The following is an 11781-nucleotide window of genomic DNA, read 5'->3' as shown; positions in this document are numbered from 1 at the left end:
TTCCAGATGTTGTTGACTCCATCTCCCATCACCCCCAGGCAGCATGGCCAATGGCCAGGGATGATGGGAACTGTAGTCTAATGTCTGAAGGGCCTCAGGTCCTCACCCTGCTTTAAGGAAAGGACCTTCCAAAATTGTGGCCCTGCTAGTAGAAATACATTGCTACATGTCTTATGTCTTCAGCCGGTCATTCACAATTAGTGTAAAAATTCGAAGATGTACCTATTACTTATAAAATGGGGAACACTTTGTAGTGTCTTTTGGTATTCATTTACAAAACATCAGCATGAATGGCTGATTATACAGGGTTCATTTATACTTCCACTACTGCAGTGGCTGTTATCCTGAAACAGCAACACCTGGCTTCAGATTCCATGATCTTTAGAGCACAATTATGCTGAAAAATCACTGCTGTTCAACTGCACACAACTACAATGAACTGTCCTTTTCCTGAACAAAAGGTAAACACAAAAAAATGTCCCGGTTTAAACTCAGCAAGCATAGATGAATTTAGAAATGAATATACAACTACTATAATTATTATTAGGGGGAAACGAAATTTGAAGTGCCTATGTCCTGGATTCAGGCGTTACAAAAACAGTGCAAAATGATACAAAAGCCCACAAAAAGCTGTATTTGGCAGCACAAACTTCCTCTTTTTCAGAAGTGCCGTTTTAAGGCGCCAGTTTACCCAAGCTAAGTTAGCCAAGCTACGTTTGAGAATCTGTAGTGTCTCATTGACCCCTACTAATAAACAGGTTCTGGGTGCTTAATATTGTGGGCAACGCAAAGTTGCAAATGGCTAACGTGTTGTGGGGATCATTCCTGCACACAGAAACAAACTGGTGGCTTAGGGGAGAGTTCAAATGTTCTTACTGAAGCACTGAGAAATCTTGAGGACAGCACCACTGTTAAAAGAGGGAAGCAGTTTCTTTTCTCAACCTGACTGGGCTTTGTGAGAAGTGGTTTTTTGTTATATGCCTGAAATGCTAGGCTCAAGAGCCACACTACTGTGGGAATCCCAAAGGAGAAAGGGGTTGTGTTTTAAAATCTCTCTTCCCACTGCTCTCCTTTCAGCAGGGCAGTCTTGATCCTCACCCTGGAACAGATTCTAATCATGTGCAGTAAATACTATGAGTTTTACAGGCCATGCTCCATGGGCATGGCCAGGATTTTTGTTAGGGGTGGGGCAGGACTTTTGTTAAGGGAGGGGCAGAATCAGCGTGATTGGTCAGGTAGTTAAGTACAGTCTGAAGTTGAAAGGAATCCGTTCCGGAAGTCCTTTTGACGTCCAAAACATTCGGAAACCAAAGCGTGGCTTCTGATTGGCTGCAGGAAGCTGCTGCAACCAATCAGAAGCCCTGACAGATGTTCGGGTTCCAAAGAACATTTGCAAACCAGAACACTCACTTCCAGGTTTGCGGAGTTTGGGATCCAAGGTAAGACTGTATTTCTATTGTTTTACTTGATGGGGTGCAGCTGCCCCCCCCTCTGCCCCACCTTGGCTACACCCATGCCATGCTCCCAAGTAAACAGACTGCCACCCTGTGCTGGCTTCCTTAGGAGTAATCCCTACCAAAGTCAACAGGATAGCTATTGTAATTTCTTTTGTTATATTCCAATGCACATTTCGGAATCAGGATCGGCACTAAACAGGCTGACCAGAATAGCAATCCTAATTGCAGGAGGTCAAGGTCCAAAATCCCTATTGGCTAATCTGAGAATGGTCATAGGCAAAATATGATCCAGATAAACACAGTTTCTGTTGATTTTTAATTCTAAAGACCACATTCTCACCTGATGAAAATCTATGTTGAACTCATTATCCCATGCCTGATCCAACCTCATATACCAGGCCTGGTCCAAAATCTAACTCTGTTTCCCAAACTTGAGTCTCCATCTGTTTTTGGACTACAGCTCCCATCATCCCTAGCTAACAAGGTCAGGGATGATGGGAATTGTAGTCTAGTCCAAAAACAGATGGAGACTCAAGTTTGGGAAGCACTGAATTCTAACTGAAGTTTGCTCAGCAAGTAATTTATTACAGGGCAATACTAAGCTGTATTACATTTTTGCAGGCATTATTTTCTATCAATGAAAGGGACGGAAATAACGTAGAGAAATGTCTATAATAAGCAGGAAGTATAACACATCATTTAACTGCTATTTATTTTCATAAACATGAGGTATTTCAAAGTGCTATAAAGATGCAGCACTAAATGTACATCGTTGGAAGAAATTAAACACAGAACTTTGCAATTACCCAGTTCTATGCAACAAACATTAACAAATACATTAACTGGAAGAAACAGGCTAGGAAAAAAAGGCATATATAGTAAATTTTCTTTACAAAAGTTTTCTTAGTTCAAAAAAGTGATAAAGTAATATCTACTCAAAACTTTCCACAACCATTTTCATACGAAAATATAAGTATCAAATTTAGTTATGTATCAGCGTCATACTAAAGTATACAGGCAGTGTAAGAATTAGTACAGTACATAACAGAGATTAACAATATATTTGCATACAAAAACATGCTCCTCAAACATTGAGGTATTACAGTACTTAGGTATGAACTTCCAGTCTAATATTGGTAGCAAAAAGTCACCTCTCATAACCCAAGACATGTACAAAAGGCAAGTGTGGGTGTGTATTTTATTTACAGAGGTGTGGCTTGTTCCCCACTCTCTCCCCGCCCTCCCCCCCCGGGTACAAAATGGTTTTGCCCCATAACACCTGGTAGAACATAAGCACCATTTAAAAAGGAATGAATATTTCCAAACTCAACTGGATGTCATAAGCAGATCCAAAGGCTCACAACATTTATAAAAAACATATACAGTTCTAGGAGGAAATACAAAAGGCATCCCCATCACGGTTTGGCAGTCTCTTCCAATTCGGAGACTGGATTGAAAAGTAAAACCAACATTCTTAACGTCAAAAAACATAACTCTCTTTAAGGAATCAAAAATGTGCAAAGTGGCAGTGGCTGTCCAGATCAGACAATTTTTAAAAACAAAACAAAAAAAACAACGCTGTTATTTTTTTGTAATATCTCTTTTTTTGTTGTTTTTAGCAAGTCTGCATGTGCTCCAATTTTTTTATCAGCTGCTGTTGTCTGACTTGCAGTTTTTCCTTTTCTAGCAACAGCTTGTGCTCCTCGGCGTGTAGCGAATGAACGTACTCGGTGGCTTTTTTCAAGATGACGACTTTTGCCGCCTTCTCGTTTTTCACCAGTTCCGGCACATGGTCCCTAAGCGTGAGGAAACTCGACCTCAGGTCGTTGCGCCGCTGGCGCTCCAAGATGTTGTGGTTACGCCGGCGCTCGCTGTCTTCCGAATCGGAGCTTCGAGGACTGGAGCTCTTGGCCTTGGGTTGGGTCATGGCTTTGACGGGACGGGGCGCTTCAGTTTTTAGCTTTTTCTGGGGCGGCACCTCCTCACTTTCGATGTAAGGCGAAGGTGCGGCGTAGTTATGCTGCTGGTGAATAGGGGCACAGCGCTTTAGAAGGACTTCGTTTGGCTGAGTTCTCACGGAGGCAAAAGAGGTGGCGCTTCTGGGGCGCGTCGCAACCGTGAGGGTGGTCACGGCCTTGTAGGATGAGGACCGCCTCTTTTCCACGGTGACCACGTCAATTTCCTCGTCGTCCTCGTCCTCTTCGTCATCTTCATCTTTTAACACATCGAGGAGAGAGAGAAGAAACAGGGAGGTGTTACCATCTCAGGAAAGCACACCAGAAGGCTCTCAAGCATTTAGCATTAATTAGCATATATGTGTGTGAAATGAAAGCAATTCCCAGGGCAAATGCCCATGTATAAATATTTAAGCAACGCAAAGGAGGCAGGGAAACAGCATTTCAAGGTAAAAGAGAAAGGACTTTGTATACATGTGCCTTAGAGGCTACATGCTATTCTATATAGTTCTGCAGGTCTTGTAACCAAGATGTAGCTCTAGATCCACATGAAATAGCACAAAACACTGGATTTCAAGCTGTGCAGGAAAGCAAATAAATTTGCAACCCAAATAATCATAGGATGGAAATAAATCTGGAAACGAAATACCCTAATTTGCATTTTAAGCCACCAGTCTGTGCTCTAAATTGCACGGACAATACAAGCAGACACACAATGCACATTAAATGTACACACACACACACACAGATCTTGCTTGACTGAAAAGGGACTGGGAAACCAAACAATTGCTGGATTTGTTCTAACAGGGAATGCAGAGCTCTTCCAGTTGGTAGCCAAAGTTTTGGTTTACTGCCAGGAAGACAGCTGTTGGGAGGAAACACTCCTTCACTCAAAGCTGTCAAGATGCAGACATGAAGGGAGCAGCGAGTGTTTTGAAACAGGAGGCTGTTCGTCAACTTTTATGATTCTGGTCATAGGGATACTCTCATTTACATATGGGAAGCTGTGTTTATTACTATCCCTCTCTCCCACCAGGAGTGTAAACGTTTCACTTAACTTGCAGCTCAGCATTGTATTTCCGCCCCGCTAAAACACCTGCTAAATTGTTGGACGATGAGGGACAGCGTGAATTTTTGATGCCTCGTGCAAAATAAACAATCCACGCCCAACACAAAAGAGCAAATCGCTCGTGTTTTCACAATAGGCTGTTGCATGCAAAACTTGTATACAGTATATATGGCAGCAGAAATGGAACCAGGTGCAGAACTGCAGTGATGTTTAGCATAAATGTGTTGTAGGCTTGCAAATTTATTTTTTTTAAATGAATTTCTTTCATCCATCCATCATCAGCGCTGCAAAAGTTTGTGTGTAAGGTAGGAGGAACCCAAACAACTGTCTGGAACTGAGTCCCCAAAGGAAACTTTTTTGGTAAGAATAATGACCTGAGAGAGGCATGTACCCTGCCACCTACTGGTCATGCTTTGTAATGTTTCTGGTAGGGAAGCAATTAAACTCACCTACCAGTTTGGTAAACCAGTCTAGATTATTATTTTATTAATCTTTTTTTTAAAAAAAGTAATAATAATGCAAGCAGGCTACATTCTACAAGCATTTTCTCCCCATGAAATAAACAAAATACCCCTGTGTATCCTGTCTTTGCAGAGCTCCTGGGCATAAATATCAGCAGCATTCATTACCCCTCCCTCAATTCCACAGGAGTCAAATGGCTTCTCTCCTTCCCCCTCCCACCTCTGCTTTAAATCTCTCTTTCCACCTTATTGCTTTGTAGCAGAAGGTTCGCCTGGAGATCAGACCACCCTGGGCATAGCTCAGTTGGTTAAGAGTGCTGTACTGATAACGCCAAGGTTGCAGGTTCAATCCTGCTGCATATTCCTGCACTGAAGGGAAGAACCACAAGGTTCCTCCCCAACTCTAGAATTCTGTGAGTAACTTCCACTCAGTCTTACTATTACTGAGACATGACCTATACGAATATACAGATCTGTATACTTTGGTTTGGTGTGTAAAGGGGGGGGGGTAAGCCTTAGCTATGATTTGGATGCAGGAAGGAAAAGGTTACAGCCTGAGAGACAAAACAAAACAACCAGAAGAGACCATTTCCTTGTTCTCTAGGTCCATAGGTAAAGAGGCAGCTCTGTCCAAATGCACCAGCCTAACGGAGATACACTGGGATCATTCAACAGCATTGGTGATCAGCCACCCATGCACTGGGGATCACCCACCCAGCTTCCTATCGATTCACAGAATCATAACCCTGAGGACCTTTAAGTCCAACCCCCCTGCAATGCAGCTGTCCCATTCGGGGATCAAACCTGCAACCCCGGGAGTTATCAGCACCCTGCTCTAACCAACTGAGCTATCCAGTCATAGCTGTTGCACTCTGGCTGGTGGCACAACTGAAGCAAGGCAGCCGTGCTACTGTGTTGGCTTGCTGTGAGGGGCAGGGGAAAGAGCGTTGCAACCCGAAACACCCCCCTCCCAATGGAGCGATGCGTGCATGCCGGAAAGCATGTGGCTATTTACCGGAATCGCTGAGCGTGTCATCGCCAGAGCTGCTGCCGGTCCGGCTGTCACTGGCTGCGCTTGGGTGGCAGCCGCTGTGCTGAGCAGGAGCTGCCACCCCTGGAACCGCCTCGCTGCCGCTGCCAAGGTTCCCTCGGATCCCAGCCGCTGCAGCAGGAGCAGCCGGCTCCCTCTTGTTCATAGGGAAGGGGAAAACCACGGCTGGATCCACGCACTCCGATACAGAGTTGTTCAGCTGCGCCTGGCTGCTGCTGCTGCTGCCATTGTTCGCAGAGCTGCTGGCGGCGGTGGCGGTGGCTGCGGCAGCGGCAGCAGAGAGGGCTGTAGACCCAGCTGTGGCCGGCGCGACAGCTGTTCCTCCTTTGCTCTGCGGCTTCTCGTTGGCCGCTGCCCTCTCCAGCTTCTCGCTGGCGGAAAAGCCGCTCCACATGCAGTCCTGGATGATGATGGCGTTCAGGTTGCTGTTCTCCCCCAAGCCGGTCTCGAAGGAGTCCCCTCCATCGCCGCCGCCCCACAGGTCCGCTTCCGGGGGCAAGAGCAGCAATTCCGAAGCCCAGTCCAGAGGGTCGGCGGTTCGGAACCCCCCGAGAGTCCCCGCCCCGCCCCAACTCGAAACGGGGGCTCCCCCGGGGGGGTTTTCTTGCAGACCTGCCGGGCTGGGAGACAAGGGAGGTGTAGGCAGTAGCTCGAACTTTTTCCAGATGTCCTCCCCCGGGGGAGCAGAGTCAGGACCGCACAAATAAAAATCATCTTCGTCCGGGTAGAAGCAAGGCTGCAAGGAGTCGAATTCGAGATCTGGGTTTTTACTGACCATCCCTGGCATCTCTGCGTACTTTCCTTCCGAGAAGAAATCTTGTGTTTTGTTTTTTTCCCACTTGGTGTGAAAGGAGATGCACTCCCCCCCCCAAGCGCCTTTCCAGGCAGGATCACAAACTAAGCAGGAGAGAAGTGGGAGGGGAAAAAACAAAAACAAATTAGACTTTAAAAAAAAAAAATCAGAAACACACACCTATCCTGTGATACACTCCTACAGAAACAAAAGCTCTCCACCCACATACAGCAACAGTTCCCGGGTTTCTTCTACCTTCTGTAGGGAAACAGCAGGAAAATCTGAGCAGGGCTATATGAATGTACAAGGGCTTGTCTTCAACTCCTGCATGCTGCTGTCTCTCAAGTCTGCTCCTTGGGGCGCACCCCCTTCAATCCAGGGAGGGGAGGAAATGTTCACAGATGCAGAGAGAAATTCATCCAGCGGCAGACACCGTGTGGGGAGGGGGAGAACCCACCCACCCTCTGGATATTCGAGCAAAGTAAGAGGAAGTTTCTGCCCTCTTTTGTCATCTGCAGGCTACGCAGAGAGAGGGAAAAGGAGGACGACGGATGTTTGGGGGGGGGGGGAATGGAGGGGAGAGGCGCTCGGCACTACTTTGCAAATTGCCATTCCGTTCACTCCCAAGCGCGCTTCCAGAAACCCACACGCAGAGAGGGGAGTAGGAAGGTGAAATAGGAAGTCTCCCAAAGCAGCAGCAGCATTATGCAACAGAATGAAATTCATTCACACACACCAACACACACGCACCAGGAAAACCTCTCAATATAGGCGACAGGAAGTTTTTGCGCCACACTGATTGTGGGCAGGCAGGGTGGTTGGGGAGGAAGGGGGAAATATATATATATATATATTGCGTTGTCAATTGCGAATATAAAATTAAACAGAAAAACACTACAAGTTCTAACCCAAGCACCCACGATTTTGCAGGCATATTTTAAAACGGACAACACACGCACCGAAGCGCACCTCTCCATCCTGCGCGCAAAAAGCAGGATCGCGCCTGCCCAGGCATGTAAAAGTCTGCAATAGGTTTCCACCAAAGCAAAAACAAAACAAAAACCCCGTCCATGCTGCATGGACGTCGCGGGCACCGGGATATTAAAGGAAAGCAGGGGAGGGAGGAGAGGAAAGCGGGGGAGGTTTTTTTTTTTTTTTTGCTGAAATGAAGCCCGGGATCAATAGCAATAATAACTGCTCGGAACGGAAAAGCTTTCCCGACCGGAGCTCGCCAAAGCAACCCACACCGCGGATACGAAGCCATCCCAGCTGCTGCTCTCGCCTGCCCCGCCCCCCTGATCGCTCCCACTATTGTACACGAGAGATCGCCACTATTTTTTATTATTATTATTTCACCTCCACCCAAGGCTTGCTAAATCTCCTCGCGCGGAACGCAGCAAAGGGCACAAAAGCGCAGACGCGCGCAAGCTCCTCGCGCAGCCACATCAACAGTTTTAAGCGCGCGGTGGGAGGGCGGGGGGGGGGGGGTTGAGGCGGCAGAAAAAAATAAAAATAAACCGCGGCATGGTTGGCTTGCGATGAATGAGGGAAACAGCAAACAACAACAATACACGCATAGACAACGCGCCAACCATCAGGAGACACTAGGTATCTATCCTTCCAAACAAACAAACAAAAAAACCACAACACACCCAACGACACCCCACCTCTCCAAATTGAGGATGGGTTGCATCGGTTAAGGCAGATTTTATTTTCTTCTCCCCCCCCCCAAGTGGCTCTTTTTGCACCCCCCCGCGCGCGCGCGCACCCGGGCACATCTTACCTGCTGGAAGGCGGTGGCTGCTGCACGGAAAATGGGTGGGTGCGTGGGGGGCGAGGGAGAGAGGACTGGGGGTGGGGGGCGCGCGAGTTAAGCCCGAGGATGTCCTTGCACTTTTCAGAGCACCAGCAAGCCCGGTCGACCCCCCCCCACCCTCCAGCCGGGCTTAAGCCTCCGCATCCACCCTTGCTTGCAGACAGATGACTGTCACTGAGTGGGCTTTGAAGCTCTTGTATGTTATTAACTACCAAAAAAAAAAAAAAAAATCCTGACACACCCGGAGAGGGAAGGGGGGGGGAAGAGAGGGAGAGATCCAGCCTTAACCCCACCCCCCTGATTTCCATAAAAGCAGGGGAGGTGCCAGGCATTTGGCGCCAAAATCCCCTCTGCTTCTTCTTTTCTTCTCTTTGCAAAGCGGCGGCAGGAGAGGCGCTTGCAAAAGAAATGCAAAGCCGCCGACGCGCACTCCCGCTGGGTTTTGCTCCGCCGCCTGATCGTGGGTGGGTCGCGCACTTTGCAAAGGAGAGGAGGCGTCTCTCTTTTTCTCTCTCTCCCCCCCCCCGCACCACCAGTTGGCAATGCCAACCGACCTGGTGGATCTAGGTGCAAGTTTACTCGGGTGCAAACCTCGCAGGGGACAGCTCCTCATTGAAGATAAACGCCGTGCGTGACAAGCGCCCGCCTCCTTCCCGGTGTCATCCTGCCCTCCCCCCCCCCCGTATTTATTTTAATTTTTTTGCACAATATTTTTATTTTATTTTGCAAAGCTTCCGTTCAGGCAAGGGATTTTGCAGAAGGAAGCAGGGAGAGAGGGAGGTGGTGGCTGGGGTGGGGTGGGGGGGACACGATAATTGCCTGGGTTTTGTCTCAGGCTTTGTTGCAAGTATGCGTTGACCTGGGATTGCGTAGGACGGGGGAAAGAGGGAAGCTGCGACGTCTTCGTCTTTAAACGGACAAGTGCCTGCGGAAGAGGTTTGCCCTGGGGCTGCTGAGGGTAAAATAAATAATGCACCCCGCCTCCCCAAATTCCCCGAGCCTCTCCAGTTGTGTACATCCGTCTTTCGCCCCCCTCCTTGGCTTCCGACATTGTATATGAATCCTGCACAACGGTTGCAGGACAGAGCAGCTTCGCTCTGCAAAAGGCGACCCCTCGCGGATGCAGAAAGAGAAGCAAGCGTTCTGAACAATATCCGAGCGTAGGCAAACGTATTACATGTATGACCTCACCCAAGCAAGAAGTCCCGTTCTCCTTTTTTTGTTTGTTTAATTTTCGTTTATTTATTTAGATTATTTACAACCCGCTTTCCGAATGGAATTCGCCAAAAGGGCACGTGCGTCTGCACACGGAGACAAACAGTTAAAAGTGCAATAAAATCAAATGGGAAGATAAGAGAAGAGGCAAATTGGAAGCACATGACATTAGAAACTACTGCTAAGGTTAGAATCCTGCAGAGGCTTATTCGAGAGTTAAGCCCCACTGAAATAAGGAGTCTCCTTATTAGCCATATACAGTGGTACCTTGGGTTAAGAACTTAATTCGTTCTGGAGGTCTGTTCTTAACCTGAAACTGTTCTTAACCTGAAGCACCACTTTAGCTAATGGGGCCTCCTGCTGCTGCCGCGCCGCTGGAGCACGATTTCTGTTCTCGTCCTGAAGCAAAGTTCTTAACCTGAGGTAATATTTCTGGGTTAGTGGAGTCTGTAACCTGATGCGTATGTAACCCGAGGTACCACTGTATAGGGTTGCCATGTAACCAGGATATGTCCTCTTTTTCATGGTTAGAATCGTCATAGCGATCCATAGTTAAAAGCAGAAGTTGGCCAACATGTCCTCTTTTTTGCTCTTCAAAATGTGGCAACCCTAACAGAATTCTGCGGTACCAAAAGAAAAAAAATAATCCTGTAGTGGAAAGTGAATTCACTAGCTGGGGTTGGGGGCAGCACACACAAAAAAGTATGCCACACATAGGTGCCAACTCTATGGGGCCCTGGTTCTTTTGGCATCCCCAATGACATTTTTAGCCATCCCCCATAGCGGGTGGTGCTGTGGGTTAAACCACAGACCTTAGGGCTTGCCGATCAGAAGGTTGGTTGTTCGAATCCCCGCAAGGGGGTGAGCTCCCGTTGTTTGGTCCCAGCTCCTGCCTACCTAGCAGTTCGAAAGCACGCCAGTGCAAGTAGATAAATAGGTACCACTCCAGCGGTACGGTAAATGGCGTTTCCGTGCGCTGCTCTGGTTCGCCAGAAGCGGCTTAGTCACGCTGGCCACATGACCCGGAAGCTGTATGCCGGCTCTCGGCCAATAAAGCAAGATGAGCACCGCAACTCCAGAGTCGGTCATGACTGGACCTAATGGTCAGGGGTCCCTTTACCTTTACCTATATATTTTCTGCAAGTTGGCTCCTCCCTTGGGTAGCCACCTCCTGCCACCGCCACCCAGCCACCCTCTTTCCCCATCTTGCTTCCCAGCTTTTGGCACCATTTCTGAACACACCTGAGCTGGGGCAGCTGGGGAGAGGCAGGTCAGCCAGCCAGTAGGAGAGGCCAGCAGCCGGGTTTGGGGTGGGGTAGCTGAGCAATCCGAAACTTCTTGTATTTGGGTGAGGAGAGAGAGGCTAGTGGGTGGGCAAGAAGGGGAGGGTAGTACACTCCACAGAAGTGCAGGGAGGGGGGCAATATTTTCTTCCACTTGGCGCCTATGATGCCCAAATATCCTCAGTTGCAGATTTTAGGTGTGGGAAGGAGTAAGTGGCAAATTGTCTCCCTTAGGTATTCTGGGCCCAGACAGTACAATGCTTCAATGGTAAAATCCAGGCAACTTGAATTCAGCCCCAAAACAAATCAGCAACGAGGGGAACTCAAGGAAAATAAGTTCTACATGCTCCCTAGATGTAACGCTGAAATTGTTGCGTGCTGAGCAGGTTGCAGGTTCCAAACAGCCTCCAAGGGCAGCCCCTCGTGTAGTGCTTTACAGTAGTCCAGCTGGAAGATTTATCGGGCACACACTGGCTTTAATACCTCAGAAAAGGCATAGCTGCCTAATGAACAGAAGCTGGCTATCCAGGATGAGGCTTGGGTCCAGAAACTTCTGTTTGCTGGATCTTTGAACTTTCAGCTCTAGTTGAAAACATCCCTCTTTTTTTTGTTTTGCTGAAGCCATGCAGAAAATCTGGCATTGGTGGTGTGAGACTTGACAGGTGCTCCCGTCTGTTGTAT

The 11781-nt window shown here is 47.9% G+C and overlaps 1 protein-coding gene across 4 annotated transcripts; it reads right to left on the bottom strand.

Moving 5' to 3' along the window:
- Nucleotides 1-2150: 2150 nt before the first annotated feature.
- Nucleotides 2151-9184, bottom strand: MYCN (MYCN proto-oncogene, bHLH transcription factor). 4 transcript variants are annotated; one of them, XM_081857226.1, is made up of 3 exons: nucleotides 8570-9184; nucleotides 5958-6890; nucleotides 2151-3671 (listed from the first exon to the last, which is right to left on the bottom strand). In XM_081857226.1, exons 2-3 carry the CDS (start codon nucleotides 6778-6780, stop codon nucleotides 3073-3075), a joined length of 1422 nt encoding a protein of 473 aa, XP_081713352.1. In that variant the 5' UTR covers nucleotides 6781-6890; nucleotides 8570-9184; the 3' UTR covers nucleotides 2151-3072. The 4 variants fall into 4 exon arrangements, with proteins under 4 accessions (XP_081713352.1, XP_081713355.1, XP_081713354.1 ...); XM_081857229.1 differs by lacking the exon at nucleotides 8570-9184 and adding an exon at nucleotides 8143-8167; XM_081857228.1 differs by lacking the exon at nucleotides 8570-9184 and adding an exon at nucleotides 7746-8094.
- Between the last annotated feature and the right edge of the window lie 2597 nt (nucleotides 9185-11781).

This window comes from Podarcis erhardii (genome assembly GCF_964252035.2).
Source record: "Podarcis erhardii genome assembly, chromosome: 3".
Taxonomy (NCBI): Eukaryota; Metazoa; Chordata; class Lepidosauria; order Squamata; family Lacertidae; genus Podarcis; species Podarcis erhardii.
This window is presented reverse-complemented; position numbering and strand designations above follow the sequence as displayed.